Raw genomic sequence first — 20,566 nt, forward strand, 5'->3', positions numbered from 1 at the left:
GGATGTGGCAGAAGTGGCTAGTGGGTGAGCCTGGTTGTGTCCGAGCACAGCGATGCAGACAGGCTTCACCAAGGCCCCACGGTTGACTTTGTGGCGGTGCTGAGGAGCTCTGTGAGTCTGGCTGCAGGTGCTGTTTTCTGTTGTGGCTGGCAGAACCTTAGTTATGCTGAAAACCTGTCTCACCCACTTCCCCTGAGCGGTCTGCAAGGGGCAAAGTTAATTCCAGACTTCAACTCTGTTGAGTTTCAAAATGCCCAATTCCTCTAGGGACATGGAGCGTGAATGCTTTATGCAGAACTGCTGGGGCTTAAGTTCATCGAGAGACTTGAAGTCATCAGGGGAATTCACTGGCTAAGGCTCTGATGGTGGCCGGTGTCCTGAGAAAGTTGGGGGACCTCTCTCATTCAGCTCCTTGTTCTTCCCTTTGATATTTCCTTTGCCTCCTGACTAGTGGAGCAAATGCCATCAAGTGACCCTGAGCTTATAGTTAAGCTGTTGGGAAATAAAAAGTGAACCAAAGGCCATACCGGAGACAACAGGTCAGTGAGAGTCTAGCTGCATCCCAGCAGTCACCCTCCCCCCTCTTATCTGCACTCACCATGGTGTATTAAAATCTGCATGAGGAGACACACTGACAGGCTGCCCTGAGCCACTGTCTGCTAGAACCTCCTCCGCTCTTATCTCTCCCTAACAGGGGCTTCCCATTCTGATCAAGAGGGCACACGATCCTCTGGGGATTTGTCTGCAGTAAAGCCAGCCCTTTGGGAACTAGTCCAGACTCGTGTCCTCAGACTGACTCTTGAGCCATTGTTTTTGACCCACAGGGCACCCTAGGGTACCCTAGGAAGAATGGCGGTTAGAATTATGAGATAACTTGGCCAGTCTCCCCAGCAGGATGGAGCGTGGATGGAAAGTGCCCTGGTTGAGGCGTATTTCCAGTGAGCCTGCAGGGAAGGTGCTATTATTTGGACATTTTCACAGAGAATGACCTCACTCCTCTCTGGGTCCCAGTCCGGGCGCTGGCAGAATTAGCCATCAGTCAACCCAAGCCACGCCCGATATGGCTTCAGAGTAGCTCAGTGTGGGCACAGGGCACTGACCTGCCCTCTGGTCACAGCTTCCTGAGAACTCTGAGGTCCACTTGGCAAGCTCCCAGCTTGAACTGTGGACCTGCCCCTCTGGCCCTCTTCCTAGGAGGCTGGGCTGGCTACGAAGTGCCTGGGCGTAGAAGAGAGTGGCCACACCTCCTTTCTCACTTCAACCTGGTGCGGTCCAGTGTTTGTCTAACTTGAAGTAGTTCTCTTTGCCTCTGTTCCTCTCTTCGGTGACAGATGGGATGTAGAAAAAGTGTCATCTGACTCCCCCTGGCGTTGAGTGTAAAGAGACAAACAGAACCCAAAACAAAACTGCCCCTGCCCCAAACTTTTCTTGTGATTGCACTTGACCTCTCTTGATACTCGGGCTCCATCCAGACAGTTCATCAAGAGGCTTCTATTGCAGAGCTGAGTCTATTCATTACATTTTAAAAAGCTTTTTTGTGTGTGTGCATATGTGCGCATGTGCGCGCTCGCACCTCATGTGTGTATGTCTGTGTGCATGTGCGTGTGTTCCCATTTGGAGGCCAGAGGACAGCTTGGAAGATTAGATTCTCTCCTTTTACCACGTGGGTTCCAAGGATTCAACTCAAGCTGTCATTGTCAGTCTTGGTGTCGGGTGCCCTCAACTGCTGGGTCACATCACCCTCTGCTGGCTTTTAAGGTCACAGATGTCTTATTGTGTCACTAAGGTCAGTCTCTGCTACCTTCGGAGGTTAGACGTCATTTTCTTCTCCGATCAAATTCAGTTTTCTTTCTTACTTTGTTTTTCAACTGATTTTTGCACACAGACTTTGTGGATATCTCTTGTCCAGCTCCTCTCTCTCTCTCTCTTTCAATCTGTGTGCGTGTGTCTGTGTGTGTAGAGATGTCTCAATACAATTTAGCCAATATATATATCACTAGGGAAATCCACATTGAGGACGAACACGGGCATGGTGCTGTGAAATGCTACCCAGAATGTACCGATTTTCTACTCATGGCCTCGTCCCAGTGCTATGATCCCCTCTGGGCCGCCATGTTGCATTGAGATCAAGTTTAATCGTGGCCCATGGGGGTCTAGTTTCTGTAGTCTTCTCTCACCTTTGTTGACCTTTGTACGTTTTGAAGGCTGCCGTCCAGTTTTGTCATGAGACGTCTGCTATGTTAGGCTTCTCCTGTGTTACCTCAGGACCTAAAGAGGTTGTACATTTGGCAAGAGCACCGCGGAAGTGAAGCTGTCCCCTCATGTCCCCCTCCCGTGAACACAGGGATCATAGCTCCCCAGAACACTGGAAAGGCCCTGCGGCCACCAGTGTGCTACTCCCTATTAGACCAGTATTTAACCACATCTCATTGGGCTTAACTGTGCTTATAAGATGGGACTTGCAGTGTGTGACCTTAGAATTTCTGATACAGTATTAATCCTTTTCTAAGGAAGCCAGAAAAAAAAAAATCTAAGATAGTGTTTTTCAGAAAGGGCTTCTGTTTGCCAGGATCCTGGGCCATACTTTTAGTCCTGTGGCTCAGGAAGCAGAGGCAGGCAAATCTCTGTGAGTTCAAAGCTGGTCTACATAGGGAGCATGCAGCAGGCTCTTATCAAAGGAGTTTAGCTGTTCTTATTTGGGGATGACTCTGTAATGTATGTAAAAGCTTATAGAAATTGGTTTTTATTAAAAAGCCTCGCTTCTCAGGAAGCTGCCTCGTTTAGACCGGAATGCAGCAGGTTGATTAATTTTCCTTGCAAAGTCACAGTGACTAAAGCCAGCACACACACACACACACACACACACACACACACACACACACACACACAAAGCAGGCACGCACGCCTGAAGGGCTCTGAGGGACTGCTTGGCTCTATGTGTTCCTGTGGTAGAGAGCACACGTTATTCCTGAGGTAAATAAGCTGGGCCTCACAGTGATAAGTCTCCCTTGCTGTGCAGATGACAGGACGTACCACTTCCAAGCAGAAGACGAACAGGAATGTCAGATGTAAGTGCAGTGGGTGGGGCTGGGACGGGGTGGGGTGGGAGTGGGCGCGTCCACCCAGCTAACACCCCTGCTGCTGTTTGTCCAGATGGATGTCTGTGCTGCAGAACAGCAAGGAAGAGGCCCTGAACAACGCCTTTAAGGGCGATGACGCCACCGGGGAAAATAACATCGTCCAGGAGCTGACCAAGGAGATCATCTCGGAGGTGCAGAGGATGACGGGCAATGACGTGTGCTGCGACTGTGGGGCGCCAGGTGACCAGGGGACGCCCCCCTCCCACCAGGGCATTCAGATTCCAGAGCCGGCCAGAATCCACCCATTCATTGTTGTTCCCTCCCTCCCCCCATTTCAAACATGAAATCAGTGCAGCTCCGTCCGGCTGCATCCCATTACACATATGCTTAATGAACTGTGTGCAGAGCTCAGCGGGGCGCATGGGTGGGAGATGCCGGCCTGCTGGGCAGGCCCAGGGTGGGGACCATGGAAAGATAGCCTGGTGGAGATGAAAAGATTACAGTGCCTTTGGAGCAGTGAAAACTGAAGGGCACAGTGGGGGGTCAGCTGAAGGTCACGGTCACAGGGACTCTGAGAGGCCATGAAAGTACAGCAGGGGCTTTTGCCTAGGATTTCCTTCCGCCTCCCTGTGCTCCTTAGGGGACTGTTTGAAGTAGCTTTCAGTCGTACTCTGTGATCCAGGAAGAGAGCCACAGATTGTCAAACGATGGTAAAATGACTGACGGTCCATCCTGTCTGTTACTTCCTGTGTTTGCATTTTGATACAATTTACCAGAGGGTTCTTGTGAATGCAAGTAGCATCTTTATGGACATTAGCTTTTACAGCTCAAGGAATGGACGTTTTAATTGGGATTGGATAGGGCTGGGCAGTTGGCGTCTCCACAGTAGCTTTTCTCCATGCTTGTTTACTGAGAAACGTGGCTTTCTGATTATCTAATTCTGTGGCAGTTTCTATGAAAACACAACCACAGTAGAGTGGGTAGTTAGAGGTACCGTTAAGGTCCCGTTTCCCTGAGTTTCTGTTTTGCCTTGGATTTATTAGAAGAATCTTTGAGGCAGGACCAGAGGCAGGGAGTCAAGTGTGCCTGAAAGGATAAGAACAGTGGAGAACTTAGAGGCTTGCAACACCTTCGTAAAGAAACCTTGCTGAAGCCGGGAAGTGCTGGCACAAGCCCCTAGCCCTAGCACTTGGGAGCAGAGGCAGGGTGAGCTCTGTGAGTTCGAGGCCAGCCTGGTCTACAGAGCAAGTTCCAGGACACTCAGAGCTACATAGAGAGACCCTGTCTGGGGGGGGTGGTGGAGGAAGAAAGAAAGAAAGAAAGACATAAAATGCTAAGAATGCACATAGGGTGTGAAATGTGCTGGTTTTTTTTTTTTTTTAACATGGATTGTTCCCCCTAAAGCAGGATGCACACAGAATAGCTGAAATACCTGCAAACGTGGATGCTAGTAATATTTACTAATATTGGCACAATTAGTGTGTGTGTGTGTGTTTATGTATGTGTACGTACCTACATGTACTGGGGATTGAATTTAGTTAGTGCCTTCCATTTGCTAGACAAGCACTATATGGGGAGCAAAAGTCCTAGCCCACAATATTTTTTTGTTCTATGTAGAGGTAGAGTTGTGTGTATGTGTCTGAATGAGTTTATGTGCACCACAAGAGTGTAATGCCCCTAGAGGCCAGAAGAGGGCATTATATACCTCTGAACTGGAGTTACAAATGGTTGTCAATAGTCACATGGGAGCTGGGAATGGAACTCTGGTCCTTTTCAAGAGCAGCAGACCACTGAGCCATTCCTCCAGCTCCTCTCTCCCAACTGCAATTTTTAACAACTACTCAGTTTTTAAAGAACTTCACAATGACCTCATCGGCAAGATCATGGTGTTTATCTGTGGAGGATTTCTAAGGGTAGTAAGTGCTCCTGAGACATGGCGCTCCAGTACATCTCATTTTCAACGCTTTGGAAATCTAGCATGCGCCCGTCAGGTATTGGCTGGGTCCACACTGTGCGCTAAGCACTCGGAAGGATGCTTAAGGGAGGGTGTGAATGTGCCCCGTGTAGGGAAGCTGTAGCTTAAACTTGGGGAGGTGAAGGACGGGCCGTGTGCTCTGTCCCTGCCAGCAGCGTGCCCTGAGCGTTCAGAGAGATCGTATGGAAAAGTACTCTGATTTCAGATGCTCACTGTGTGGCTGACTGTTAACACACGACCCACACCTGAGCACATCACATCACAAGCATGGGTTATGTCTCCTGTTACTGTTGGTACCTAGAGATCTTACCCATCCCCTCAGTGCTGTGCTTGGGAGAGCCCTGCTCCTCCTACTCCACTCCGTGGCGTGGTAGGGCAGAACTGAGGTGAGTATCGCAGGACTAGCCCTTGCAGTCGCTTGTTGTGGAAGGATAGGAGCTGGAAGGAGAAGAGAAGAACCTTGTCACTGCTTGTGGGTGTGTTGTGATTTTAGATGGCCAGGGGCTCCAGCTGTGTCAAGGGTAAAATGCTCATGTTTAAAGCTCTGAGTCCAGCAGCCTGGCGGGGATAAACATCTGCCTCCTGAGCGTTCTCTGACAGCAGGCTCATGATGTTCCCTCTCCTTTGGCAGATCCGACGTGGCTCTCTACCAACCTGGGCATCCTGACATGCATCGAGTGCTCTGGGATCCACCGGGAGCTGGGGGTTCATTACTCCAGGATGCAGTCCCTGACCTTAGATGTACTGGGAACATCTGAGCTTCTGGTAATTAGATTTAGAAACTCATTCATAATTACTGACTCTCTGCTACCAGTGAGCGGGGGTGTGTCTTGTTATAGGATGTCATTCCTAAATGCAGAAAATGGAGATGAGCCCAAACTAGGAACACTGAGGCTGGTGGAGTAGTCTTCTGAAATGGCGGAAGTGGCAGCTGGGGACCCCTTCATTAACCAGGAACAAAACCCAAAACTCAAGGGCAGTAAATGGTTTACTGTCCCCGAGTCATCAACCAGTTTCTGCCAAAACTGTACCCACTTCTTGCCTCAAGCCTCTTCCTGATCCGTATCATCCCTCTCAGGATCTGAGATACTGTCTTCTGTGTTTGCCTTCACTCTTTTAAAACAGTTTGTCACTCCCGGGTCGCTGGTAAAATGGATGCTTCGTGATACAGGGACGAGGAGAAGGAAGCATCTTTTGAGAAACCTTTCGGTACTTGACACTGCAGCCCCACTGAGTCACAAGGCCAATTGCACCCTTGCCTGGTCTGCGGGGGGAATGCTTCAGAGTCTGTGGAAAGCAGTGCTGAGAGTTCTTTCTTGGAATGACTGGGTGTTGCGTAGTAAGCAGTAAGTGGGTATTGATCGCCATTGATTTTAATGTCAAGAGCAATAATCTTGATAGAACATCAATTCTCACAGTCAGCATTCCTCTCACGGGGCAGTAAATCTTCCCAACAACTCTGAATCCAATGTGTCTGGATTTTGTGGTGCCTCGCTGTCATGGACAGGCTTCCCTGTACTTCCAAGGAATTCCTTGTTTGATCTTGCAGGACAGGAGTGAGGAAAAGCTATCACGGATCCTGGCATCTCAGGCAGTGGATCCCTGGTTACTCACAGCTTCTAAGTGAAGCAGGCTCGGCAAGTCCCCACAGTTTACTCTTAGTTGTATATGTGGTTCCTGCTGCTGATGTACTGGCCTGCATCTGCTAGTTGTGTCAGCACACAGCATCTGTGGGGAAACTGATTATGGCTTAGTTTTCAAGTGGTCACACTCAATGAAATAGTATCTCAGCAAACATGGATGGACTGGCGACTTGTACTTTTCACCTGTTTGCTTACAGTAGAGGGTCATGTCAAATGATGGATAGTGAGATAATGGCTTGTCTTGGAAGCACCTTATATGTGTTGGCTCATCTGATCTATCTCTATGACTCAGGATCCTCGGTGTATTCTCCCCACCTTACCAGTGGGAAAGCTCTGCTTACAATACCTAATATGTCCAGGTTCTGTCCCCATTAAGGCTCCTTTTAATCTGGTCTTAGCTCCCACTCACCTCTGAGGCTCCTGGGACACAAAATGGCATTTGTGGTGGGTTGTCTGGCCATGTGGCAAGTATGTGAGTAACACATCTGCTCCTCTCCTGAGCCCACCCACCCCCAACAAATATTTAACAGCCAACTCTGAGGAGCAAAGCCTGCCTATTTTCCTGGTGGAAATGCTTCTGTCACGGCCAGTTTCAAGCTACTCTTATGAGCGTCTGACTGTGAAGCCGGCAAAGGCTGTTCAATGACAGGGTTGCAGCATACATCCATCATGTAAATGCAACGCATGCAAGCAGGCACTGATAATAGCGAAATGTAGTAAAATTTAGAAATGATGAGATTTGTTTTTGTTTGTTTGTTTGTTTGGAACAGGGTCTCACTCTGTAGCCCAGGCTATCCCTAAACTCCAGTTCCTTCCTTTCTTCCTCAGATCCCGATGTGCTTAGAATTCATTTGTGTACCAACATGCCTATCAAGATAATAAGTCTTGAATATCTAATATCATAGTTGTTGACATGATTTATCTTGCGTTTACATAATGTCATTTTTAACAGTAGCAGTGTTTAACAGCTGTCTCTCAGAATCCCCAGACATCCAGTAATTAGCTTTCAAGAGCTGGTTAGAGCCTGGCTTCAACATTGACTACTTACAGATGCCTCAGAAAAGGACATCAGATACCCTCTTGAACTGCAGTTATGGGCGGCTGTGAGGTACCTGACATGGATGCTGGGAATAAAACTTAGGTCTTCTGTAAGAGCAGGGTATGCTCTTAGCCTCCGGGCCATTTATCCAGCTTACTTGTATTTTTTTTTTTTTTTAAAGAAGCCCCCATAAGTTCAGATTAACATATGGTTCTCTTTTCCCCATTCACCTTGCCATCTTTGATAAAAGGCTTCCTGGTGTGAGGTGATGGGTTTTTTGTTTGTTTGTCTGTTTTTGCTCACATGTTGCTGCAGTTGGTATTTCTGGGCATTAGCCTTGTGCCCATTTGCTGTTTCCTGTCTCTGGTCCTCGCCCACAAGTCGGGACTATCTGTGCTCATTCTGTCAGATTCAAGCTCATTATACATTTTGGATCCTGTCTTTGAGTTAGACCAGGTCTCAGGTACTTTTCTCGTTCCATAGGCTGCCCCTTCACTTTCTCATTTGTGCAGAGCAATTCCAGCCTTCCACCCTTGCTTTTGTTGGCGAGCTGAGATGTTTAAAATGACCTGAAAGAGGCAACCAGCCCATGAGCAGGTCCTGAGTGCATTTTCATTTTCTCTTTGGCGTCATGGCTTTGAATAGAAGATAAATTGGTCTCCTACTCCTGTCTTCACGACTTCAGCATTTTCCTCTTCAGAAGAGTCCTCTGCCCAGTTCTGTGGATCATTACCTGGGGGGCAAAGTTTCCCTGATGCTACGCCCTGGCTCTTTCTCCATTTTAATGTGTTGTTGTTTCAAAGCATACTTTCCACGCTGATGGGTTGGACTTGGGCAGCGTCTGTGAAGGTGGCTGGTTAGTAGTCACCTCTGCTTCCTGTTACCTGCTTTTAAAATCATGAGCGGTGGAGGGTGCATTAAGTTCTTTCCGGGAAGTTTGCCACCACAACCTGTGGGTCACAACCCCTTAGGGGTCAACCAACCCTTTCACAGGGGTCACCTGAGACCATCCGCATGTCAGACATTTACCTTTGTGATTCATAACAGCAGCAAAATTACAGTCATGGAGTAGCAATGGAAATAATGTTATGGTTGGGGACTCCTACAACGTGAGGAACTGTATTAAAGGGTCACAGAATTGGGAAGGTTGAGAACCACTTGGAACTTCAGTAAATTTGGTTTCAGAAACCTGTGACAAGCCTGGATTTTAATGGGATGTTCTCCATAACACTGAAGAACATTAGAAGAAGCTTTTTATTTTTTGGGGGGGTGGGGGCTGGTTATCATCTGAAAAACTATATTACCCACTAGGGTACTGATACCATGTGATCCATTTTACTATCATATTTGAAGTTAATAAGGAAAAACCTCAGTACTTTGGAATTTAATTAATAGTGGGATGTGGTAGTTCAAGCCTGTGATCTCAACACTTGGGAGGCTAAAAAAGGAAGATTGCTGCTACCCTGAGACTAGCCTGTGCTACCCAGTGGGTTCTGGGGCCAGCCTGGGCTGGCTGAGCAGGATAAAGGAAAGGAAGGAAATTGAATTTTAAAGTCTTCCGTCATGTTGGAGGAATGTCAGGAAGCCTAGGGAGGTTGGTTAGCTGACTCAGCTGTCTCTTGAGGGCTGTCTCTACTGTCAGACAGCAGGGCAGGGCAGCCGCGGCCTCAAGCCCTGGGAATGGCTGTTTAGCACTGGCGTTTTGCTGACGCTCCACTAGGTCACTCTGGGTAGCGACTGCAGTTGCTTCTGATTAAGAGAAAGTACAGTCAGCTGCCATCCAGCTGAGTTCTGTTTAGGCTCCAGGCATTGTCGTGGCTGGGTTTTGTGTGTGGTGTGTATGTGTGTGGGTGCACTTGCTTGCTTTCTGGCCTAAGTGAGACCCAGAGTCCAAGAAACTCACTCATGTAATGCCCTTAAGACTCTTGGACACCACAGGCTATTTGCAAACCCAACTGTAAGTCACAACACTGAGCTGTTTTTCCTACAAGTGAAACCGTGTATCCAAGCGTCTGCTGTCAAGTGTATTAGAGAAATGGCAAGGTCCACATACATGTTAAGTCTGTGAACTTTCTTCTCACTCTCCTTGCTAAGCTCCCAGCATTTCTTGACTCTGCCTACTTGGGTCATCCCTCCGGCACACGTATGTCAAGGGATGTGGCCTTCCACCCCTACTGGAACAGAGCTGGGAGTAAACAGAGAGAAAGCTAAGGTAAACCTAGATCCAGACTCTGCATTTGGCAGAGGCCCAGATGGCTACAAGGTTTCTGTGTGCGACAAATGTGCGGTAGTCCACCCCCCTGGGCAGCTGGAGGGTCCCTATCCTGGAGAAGCAGCAGGCCTCAGTGTAGTGCCCCTGTGGGGCCTATGAGACTTCAGAGAGGTCTCGCTTCCCTCACTTCTGCTTCCTGTCCTCAAGTGAGGACAAAGGGGTAGGAAAAAGCTACCATAGTTACCATCTCTCTTGTGGAAATAGGAAGCAGGACGTTTGCTCCAGCCCATCCCAAACTCTAGAGTGTCTAAACCTTGGGCCTTGTTGAAGCTTCATACCCTGCCAGGCAGCTGCTAAGAGTTTATAAAGGCCTGTTTTCCTGTTCTGGGCACATAAGTGGTTCTCACATAGAGTGTTCTTGGCCGTGAGCATTCCTGACTCGGGGCTTGGCCAGAGCTTTTGTTGTTGTAACCCCAACAACAAATATATATTTTCACATTTCATTGTTTGTCTACAGGCGGGTGTGTGTCACAGTATGCATGTGGAGGTCACAGGACGTTTGGGGGTCTGTTCTTGTCCTCCACCATTTTGAATGGATCACTCTTGGTTCTGCCACTCTGCATTTTCTAGGCTAGGTGGCGCGCATGGGCTTCTGGGTAATTCTCATAGCTTCCCCTTTCATCTTGCTGTAGAAGTGCTGAGATTACGGCTGCACGCCACCACATCCGGCTTTTGGAGGTCTCAGGGATCAGACTCGGGTTGTTGGCTTGCAGTGCAAATGTTTATACCTACTTAGCCATGTCCCTGGCCCCTCTGCTATTGGTGCTGCTGCTGCTGCTTATTGATTGATTGATTGCTGCGTGCTTATTTATTTATTTGTTTGTTTGTTTATTCATTCATTCGTTTGTTTATCTATGTATGCATGTATGTATGTATTTATTTATTTGATCAGTTTTTCTTTGTTGTTCGACTGAGCTAATAGAGAAAAATATGGCAGCTCATGCCAAATGCCCAACAGAGCTAACAGGATCAGTTACACGAAGGCCTCATTTTGAGTTTATGAAGCAGCATGAAGGGTAAGAGTTGGGGCTCCAGCTTCGCTGCCTTGTTTTACTCAGTTGACCCTCTGTATTGGCGTGTTTACCATCTACAAATCCAACTAACCAACCTCAAGTTGAAATTATTTAAAATAGGTGCTGGAGAGACTGCTGTGTTGAAGAGCACTCGTTGCTCTTGCCGAGGAAGTGGGTTTGGCTCCCAGCACCTACATAGAGGCTCACAATCATCTGTAGTTCCCGGAGATCTGACACTGTCTTCTGAACTCCCTGGCCATTGAACACATGTGGTGCATACACATGTGCAGACAGAACACTCATACACATAGGTAAATAAACCCCTAAAAATAGTATTAAAAGAAATTAGCTGGGCGAGGTGACACACGCTTTTAATCCCAGAACTCAAGGAGGCAGAGGTAGGCAGATCACTGTGAGTTTGAGGCCAGCCTGGTCTACACAGTGAGTCTAGGATAGCCAAAGCTACACAGAAAAATGCTATCTTGAAAACCAAAAGGAAAAAGGAAAGGAAAGGAAAGGAAAGGAAAGGAAAGGAAAGGAAAGGAAAGGAAAGGAAAGGAAAGGAAAGGAAAGGAAAGGAAAGGAAGAGAGAAAGGAAGAGAGAAAGAGAGAAAGAAAGGAAGAAAGAAAGAAAGAAAAGAAAAATTCTAAGAATTTCTACAAGAAAACCCAATTTTGAATTTGCCTCATCCCAAAATCCATCCCATATCTGCTTGACTGAAGTGAAGCATCCTGCTGCAGTGTCTCTGGAAGCCCCATCTCCCCTGACCCTTGAGCATTCTTTGTGCATGGCTGTGTAGCTGAGGTTTATGTGTCCATAGTGGACACATAAAGACTTTTCTTGTTACTTCCCGAACAGTGTCATTAGAAAGTTATTTGTATGGCATTACCATGTCATAGGAATTAGAAGTCATCTAAAGCAGTGTAGGGTATACCTGGGTACCCTCCGATTTTCCATCTCTAGGTTCCTTTTCCAGACAGGAAGAGACCTGTACCAATGAGCACTGGCTTCCTGTGCCAGTCCAGCTCAGGCTCCACCTCAGCACATCCCACACTTCCTTCGGGTGACAGTGACAGCTCTTGATACAGAGTCCTGGTGAACACCCGGTCTTCCTGTTCTGAGTGCTGCTTCCCCTGGGACTGCAGGCCTTGCGTTTCACCAGTAAGATCCCGTGGCCTCTGGCTTCTGGGAGGCTCTGTCTCTTTTGGTGCTTCTGAGAGGTTCTCCACAGGCTACTTTATAAACTGGGTCTTAGCAGGTATGTGAGGTGGCACGTTCCTCTAGCGTTGAGTGTGTATGTGTGACATGCAGATGTGGTAGCTCCCTGGACCAGCTGTCCCAGCTAAGCCAGCCAGATCCAAGCAGAAGGAAGGCTTTCTGATGCCTCCCATCCCCCATCCACCTAAGGCAGATGAATGGGGTGACCCCACTCACAGGAGGCAGTTGTGGCTTGTGCCATTATTTTTTGGATCTGAACCTAAGCCAGTTCCCCTAAAGAGAGACCAGACCCTCCCCATCACAGCCATACCTCCAGACCGTCTCCCCCGCCTACCCTGTGTCTGCCAGGCAGTCTAGCTGAGAAGTATGAGGTGCCATCGAGTTCCTCACTGCGTTTTCAATGAAGCTGAATAATCTGCTCTTTCCAACCCCTGTGCAAGATGTGCCCACTAGTATTGTATTGTGTGAAATATTTAAAAATCTGACTTGTGGGCCAGGGCTCAGCAGTGGCAGAAACCTGGAAGGTTAGGGCAGGTGCCGGGCTGTGTGCTTGGAGTAAGAGATGTCTCTGCTCGCAGGGAGGCCCTGGCCGTGCAGTCTTTCATTCAGCAGAGTCCAGTTGCCATGTTGTCAAGGTAGCATGGCTGTGCCTGGCACAGTGGTACTTGGTGAATATCCGAGGAGGTTTGACCTGAGCATTGGAAAGTTAGAAGACCTACATCCGGAGTTCAAGTGTGACAACATCACTGTCTCGGTTTGCCAAGGGTTTTCACCCAGGGTGTCCCACATGGCCATTTTTACAAACCCTTAGGCAGTTGTCCTCCTGGTCCCTCCCCCATTTGAAGCATTTGGCTTTCTGGTCCAGTGTATCTCTGTGGCACTACTCCTCACAGCTGGTGTGAAGAAGGCTGTGGGTGAAGGAATTCCTGTCGGAAAGCAGGTGAGAACGGAGACTCACCGTGGATCGTGCCCCTGCTTCACAGAGGCCGTGGTGACTGTCAGTCCATTTCCCGTAGGGTCCTCTGCAGGCCATCACGCTGCGCCGATGCCATGGGGTTTTCATTAAAAGCAAACCACTTTACCGCTCTATTTCTTAGGGCCATTAAATAAATCATCAGTTTGTGAATAGCGGACAGCGGTGGAGGGTATTAATAATTGAGTGCTCTGAAATAGACTTCTTTTTTTTTTTTTCAGCTTGCCAAGAATATTGGGAATGCAGGCTTTAATGAGATCATGGAGTGTTGCCTACCGTCTGAGGAGCCAGTCAAACCCAACCCCGGCAGCGACATGTGAGTATGAGGCTGGCTGCTCTCATTTGCCGAAGAAAGATGTGTGCTTTGCCTGAGCCCCGGAAGCAGGGGAACAAGTCTGGGAGGGGCAGCTCTTGTTGCTGCCCACCTGCTAAAATGGCCAGGTTAGTGACCGCTGCTGCTTGATGCCGGCTCTTTCTGGCTATTTGTCCCTCACTGAGGTACCAGTCTCCTGGAATGCTACGATACCGGTCAATTTTAAACGAGGAGTATAGTAAAAATACTTTTTAAGTACAAGGAATCGAGGCTGGAGAGATGGCGAGGCTGTTAAGAGCACTTGTTGCTCTTGTGGAGGGCCTGGGTTCAAGTCTTAGCCACCTGCATGGTGGCTTCAGCGACAAAACTCAGGTTCTTGAGGATCTAATAACCTTCCTTTGGCCTCTGCAGGTGCCAGGAATGTATACGGTACACATACATACATGCAGACAAAGTACTCAAACACATAAAGATAATAATTAAGAAAAAACTATCAGGGTTCCATATGAAAGTGGGACATCTGTTTGTTCTAGGGGTAAATGATTTTAAGGATGAATACCACCTCTCAGCATCTAGGTTCAGTCTGCTCTAAGGTACACACACACACACACACACCCCTTGGCATCTCTCACAAGAAAGTTTACAGTCTGTTTCCTCAGAAATGAGGGTGAACGGCTGCTATGGTGAGGAAAAGCCATTCACAGTGATTCTTCTGCAGGCATGACTGTAATCCCTGAAGTAGCAAGGTTGAGGCAGGGGGATTATGCATGTGAGGCTAGCCTGGACTATACAGTGAGTTCTAGGTTAACCTGGGCTACACAGTGAATTCAAGGCTAGCATGGATGGCATAGTAAGACCCTTAGTCTGACTCCTCCACGACCCCAAATAAAAGAAGGAAATTCATCCTTTGACTCTTCCCATGCTTTCAGCTGCTGGCTCTTTCTTGTAACACTCCATAACACTTTACAGTATACCTGGGTTTTCACATATTGTTCTGGAAATTGAATTTCGCTTATTTTTTTATTTGCCACTATAGTTTGTTGCTTGTAGTGGCTTGGTAAATATTTAATGGCTCAACAAATCAAAGAAATAGCCCCAGCTCTATGCCTGCTTCATTCAGCGACTGTTTTATTTTTAGATTTGATAGAGTGAGCGCACACCATCTTGAACCGTGTGCTGAAGGGGAAGCCGAAGGCACCCTGTCATGGCCTGTGAACCCCCAGTTTGGAGTAGACAGAAAGCATGTGTGACTGGGCCATGCAGAGGCCAGCTTGCACCTGCTTATAGAAGCAAACTTTCACCAGGAAGCCCCACTCCCACTTCCACCACCAGATGGATCAGCCTGTAGTATCCTTCACCCATCCCAGTCAGTACTTTTAAAAAAGCCAAGAACTCACTAAATAGCACAGTCTATCTTGTTGCAACCAGGGGTCAGAGTGGGTTTAAGAAATCTGTCCTGTGTTTGGGTTGGAACCACCTTCAGGGGACTCAGAGCCCAGGAGAGATAACTATCCATTTAAAGAAGCAACAACAAATACACTGTTTTTACAGAGCATGGCGCACGCTTGTAATCCCATCGATTTTAGAAGCTGAAGCAGGGGAATCAGGAGTTGGAGGACAACCTGGGTTATATAGCGAGAATCTTTATTTTAAAAAACGAAACAAAACAAAAAACAGAGCTTGGGGCTGGAGAGAAGGCTCAGCGGTTAAGAGTGGGTGCTACTCTTGCAGAGGACCTGGGTTGAGTTCTCAGTACCCATATGGTGGCTCCCAGCCTAAACTTTTAGTTCCAGTGCCTCCAAAGCCCTGTCCAACCTTGCAGGCAACAGACATGCATACATGCAGGCCTACATGAACACCTGTAGACATAAAATGAAATAGGTCCCCAAAACAAGAGCTGAGGCTGTGCTTCCAGGGATAGAGAGCTTGTGCCTAGCCCACGCATGGTCCTAGGTTCAGCCCCTGCCCCTAAGTAAACAGATAAGTAATAGAACTTAGCTATTTCTACCTCGCCCTTGTCCTTTAGGGGTCACGGAGAGTATCCCACACTGGTTACTGAAAGTACACAGAGCTTGACACCTGTCCTGTCCCCAGACACCAGACCCCATAGAGTTTAAGGCACGGAATAAGTTCCTCATGAAGGCTACGCCGCCGTGACTTAGTAATTCCTGAAAGTCCCACGCCAGAGGAGACCTCCAGCTCTGAACCAGGCCAGCCAGGGCCCTTGCCAGCGGTCTCAGGAAGCCGCCCATTTTTCCTGTGGCTTCAGTGTGCTTGCCTGCACTATGGGGATCCAGTGAATCAAGGAGGCGGTGGCTCGGGGCAGCTGGAGGAGAAATGTGGATGACAACAGAGAAAGACATGAGCGTGTGTGTGGAGGGATGTGAGCAAGACAGGCAAACACACGGGTTAGGTGTGGGGACCGCAGTGTGCTGAGTGAGGCCTCGGAGCTGCGGAAGGGGCAACAGCAGGCAGCTGAGAAAATGTAAAAAAAGAGCTATGCACCTGACCCAGGATGGCTGCGTGGACTTCGATACATCTGATACTGAAAGCTAGCCGTGCCTCTACTTGAAGAAGGAGCCCACGGGGCCCCGAGAGGGCGGGGCAGGGTTGCAGGTGATGGTCTAGGCAGATGGACAGAGGCCCTCAGTGTTTCACCCTTCAGTTATGTCTGGTTTCAGGATTGCAAGGAAGGACTACATCACGGCCAAGTACATCGAGAGGAGATACGCAAGGAAAAAGCATGCAGACACCTCGGCGAAGCTCCACAGCCTTTGCGAGGCCGTCAAGACCAGAGACATTTTTGGGCTGCTCCAAGCTTATGCCGATGGTGTGGACCTGACAGAAAAAATCCCACTGGCCAATGGGCATGTAAGAGGGGCTGCAAAAGGATGAAAAATGAGGGGTAAAACAAGGGAGGTATGTTCAGCCACGTTCTCCATACTCTATTGCTCCCTGGAGAGGAATAGGCAGCAGTTTTCTTGTAGTTGGTAAAGAAATATACAAGTTGAGCTTACTGTTATCCTAACTGCTTGGACCAGAAGTGGTTTATTTTTATTTTTTTAATTTTGGATTTTTTTTTTTTAGGGTTTTAAATACTTGATACCTAGTGGGAGCTTAGAGATGGGACACAGTTAGTTGGCTCGTGTCTCGCATATGCCAGCTACTTAGAGGCGATTTTGTGCATTGTCGACAGTGTGCCTCCATTTTAACTGTGAGCCGTCATCTGAGCTCGGGTGTGGGGCTCTCCACCTGTCAAAAGTTCAGAGCTGTGTTGCGTTTTAGATCCTGACCTGCATTCGGGACACCCAGCCCATTCTTTGATAGATGTTCACGCTGTGAAGTGACACATCATATACTTATCATTTGTTGTGGACGCATTGCACATCCGCACAGCAATTTTGGATCTATGATTCAAATACAGAATTAACTACAGCCAGTGCTACAGTGGAACCTACCTTCCCCGATACAAACTTTTATTTTTATTTTTTTTTTGAAAGTGTCTCACTCTGCTAGCAATCCTCCTGCCTCAGCTTCCTGGGTGCACCACCACACCTAGACTGACTCCTTTCAGACTGCACCTTTGTGTGTTGGTTTGCCCTTCCTTTAAAAAGATTATTTTTATGTGTGTGTCCCCGAGTGCATATACGCACCATATGCATGTAGACATCCTCAGAGGCCAGAAGACAGTGTCAGACCCCTCAGAGCTGGAGTGGTGAGCCTCCCGATATGGATGCTGGGGACCAAACATGGGTCTCCACAAGAGCGGCAAGTTCTCTCAACGGCTGAGCTGTCTCCTTAGCCCTGTTAGTTTATTCTTAAGCCAAAAATGTAATGCCGGATGTTGCAGGAAAGGCCTTCTGAGGTGGAAGGGAATCCATCCTCGGAGGCCTAAAAGCCTGAGAAGCCCCTCCCTACCATAACAAGGTTTATCGACAGCCTCTCATTTGGATGGGAAGCTGGTCCCAGATCATCTCTGAGGCCATGCTGAGGCGCGCTGTGGCAGGGGCTGCCTTGTAGTTCATGTTCTGAGTGTCTTCCCAGAAGGGATGAGTAGAGTGCCTCCCCCAGTCTCCTGGTGTTGCCCTTGGGATCATGTCTGTATCTTACTGTCAGTACCTAAGGAGCTGTCAAGTCTCCTGGTCTTCCTGACAGAGTCCCCATGGCACATACCACTTCCACAGAAAATCCTGGTCTTGGGGGATTCTTCATCCTGTGTGGTAGGGTACTGGGTAGGGCATCATGTTCGATTCAGAATTCTAGGCTAAGCTAGATCCCTTGAGTGGGGACATGGTATAGTAACACTATTTTCTCCTGGTGACACACATTGTTCCTAAATATTAGCTAGTGTCACTCCCATTCTCTCTCAGGAGAAAACTCAAGCCCCATGCCCAGTACTGCCAGAGCACTGAGCAGACAGGGCAAGTGAAGAAAGGCAGCCACCCTCCCTGTTCGTGCCTTCTGCGCTTTGGCTATCTCCTTCCCCCTACTTTTTGACCCACCTGCCTGAAACAACTCCTGTTTATCTTTTCCCTCTCCTTGAGGTGGGGACACAATTGAAATGGCTTGGACTTAAAACCCCCTGCATTTCTTACTTCCCATGAGTAAGGGGGGATAGGGCCCAATCTTTAAGTGATGCTGTCTCAGTTGCTTTTCTGTTTCTGTGATAAGACGCTGTGACCAAGGCTACTTGTAGAAGAAAGCATTTACTTGGGACTTACTGTTTCAGAGGGCTGGAGTTTATGACTGTCATGGTGGGGAACATGGCAGCAGGCACTCAGGCCTGGTGCCGGGGCAGTAACTGAGAGCTCACATATTGAGATACATCCACAAGGCAGAGACAGACAGACAGACTGACTGACTGTCTGACTGTACCGGCAATGTCACAAATCTTTTTAAAGCCCACCCCTAGTGACATACCTCCTCCACCAGAGCTACACCTTCTAATGCTTCCCAAATTGTTTCACCAACTGGGGACCAAGTATTCAAACATATGAACCTATTGGGGGCCATTTTCATTCAAACCACCACATATGCTGTTGCTGTTCAGATTAAAAAGAGGACACTCTGTACTGTAGATAAATGTTTCATAGGGAAAAGGTGGAAAAGCTTTTGGAAGAGAAACGTGCCGTTTCACCTCGGTGATCCTGGGGTTGAAAGATGCCACTGGAATTCCAAATGTTTTGGTTTGAATTTCAGGAGCCAGACGAGACTGCCCTCCATCTTGCAGTCAGATCTGTGGACCGGACTTCCCTTCACATTGTAGACTTCCTGGTCCAGAACAGGTGGGTGTCTCAAAACTAAGTGGGGGCCTTTGTTCTTGTTCTCTGGGGCTTCTGAGGAGAGGACCAGATGCGGTCTCCACTACTTGGGTTGTGTTGCCAAGATGCTCATGTCTCGGGTTTAAATATGAATTATGGGAATTCCTTAGAAAAGCCCTGGAGGGTGAGAACAGAAGGCCTTCATGGTACCTGTAAGATCCCATATCTAGTGTGTAGGAGATACTCCAGGGAACCATGACTGCTCAGTTCCCAGCCCCAGGGAAGACCATGTGGGGGCCAGGGCCATCATCCGTGACATGAGCATTTCTCAGTTTCTCATGTGGGTGGCTCTTGCCCAAATCAGTCCCCACAGGGCATCTCAATAGCTGAGAGGTATGAGGGGTAAAGATTCATGAGCCACTGGCCCAAGCCAGGAATTGTAAGTCAGACCTCAGTGAAGTAAATCGGAACTCTCCTTTGGGTTGAGAGGCCGCTTGTAGTCATTGACTAGAAACGGCCTTTTGAGTTGCTCGGAAGTCCCGGTCTTTCAGTGAGTGCTGCTTCCGTGTGTACACCTGCCTGGCCACTGCAAGCCACATGTTAAGACCCTTCAGCCTATACTGTGTCTCCCTGATCGTGGCTGGGGTTAGCTGTGCTTAAGCAGAGGATGATGGTTAATGTTGCAAGTGGAATGGGAAGGTCTCATGTGACAAGAGCAACAGAGGATGATTAGTTTTTGTGGCCTCTGCCCTTCCCTGCCATTCCAGGAAAGAATGGCAGTGGAAAGACTTGCAGGACAGTCACCCCGAAGGCCTGCAGCTCCTTGTGAAGGCCAGGTTCACACAACTCAGGGCTGAGTCAATTAGACATTCTCCTCTGAGGCCAGCCTGGGGCCCGGCATGGAATGCTGCTTCCATGGACATTTGATATCCTCTGGGGCCAAAGTCTGATTTCTCCTCTTCTAACATAGAAGGAAGACAGTGATAGAGGATGCTTCAGGATAGGCCGTGGTTTGGGGTGAGCTCAGTGATGAGTGCTTGCCTCACGTGCACAAACCTCAAATTCCATCCTCAGAACTGCACAAAGAACAGAAAGGAAAGGTGGCTCTTTCTTACACAGAGGCAGCTGGGGGCAATGGGTACCAAAGCAAGGGCACTTGGGCACTTCTGTTCCTAATTGTCTGCCTGAGGATGCAAAGCCCCCGTCCTTTCTTGGCAGTGATGACACTTCAGATGGTAATTGCTTTTATCACGTATGTGGAACACATGTACCTTTGGCTTCGGATAACCTAGTCTTGTTTTATGGTAGAAAAACTTGTGGAAATCTTCAGAAGTGTTCCCTTTTCACCCACTTTCAGGGGCTCGTCCTAGGGCCAGCAGGCTTGTAGGAGCCTTGGGACACTAAACTGAACAGTATCATTCCCTTCCCTGATAGACATGGGAAATAAAATGAAAGGGCCTGGAGAGATGGTTCAGGGGTTAGAGCACTGGGCACTCTCCCAGGGGACCCGGCTTCAGTTCTCAGTTACCATCTATATCTCCAATCCTAGGGGATACAATGCCTTCTTCTAGTTTCCATTGGTGTCAGGCAGGAACATGATGCTCAGACATAGACACAAGCATAATAGCCATACGTGTAAAATAAAATAATTTTATAAAAGAAATGAACAGTTTGCTTGTTCTCCAGTGTGGCAGGTAGGGCTACTTATGTAGATTGAATGGTGGATGTGGTGGTCTGGGTACCACAGGCCAACAGGGAAGAGGACAGAGGTACCAAGA

General features: G+C 48.3%; 1 protein-coding gene across 2 annotated transcripts in view; it reads left to right on the forward strand.

Moving 5' to 3' along the window:
* The window catches only part of Asap2 (ArfGAP with SH3 domain, ankyrin repeat and PH domain 2), a 150,364-nt gene that overhangs the window by 112,764 nt on the left and 17,034 nt on the right, over window positions 1–20,566 (forward strand). For both annotated transcript variants that reach the window (XM_021661436.2, XM_021661448.2), the window contains exons 13-18: window positions 3,020–3,068; window positions 3,154–3,320; window positions 5,687–5,820; window positions 13,436–13,530; window positions 16,209–16,398; window positions 18,727–18,812. In XM_021661436.2, the coding sequence (XP_021517111.1) occupies window positions 3,020–3,068; window positions 3,154–3,320; window positions 5,687–5,820; window positions 13,436–13,530; window positions 16,209–16,398; window positions 18,727–18,812 (721 nt within the window). The remainder of the gene's footprint in view (window positions 1–3,019; window positions 3,069–3,153; window positions 3,321–5,686; window positions 5,821–13,435; window positions 13,531–16,208; window positions 16,399–18,726; window positions 18,813–20,566) is intronic.

Source organism: Meriones unguiculatus, chromosome 1 (assembly GCF_030254825.1).
Source record: "Meriones unguiculatus strain TT.TT164.6M chromosome 1, Bangor_MerUng_6.1, whole genome shotgun sequence".
Lineage (NCBI taxonomy): Eukaryota > Metazoa > Chordata > Mammalia > Rodentia > Muridae > Meriones > Meriones unguiculatus.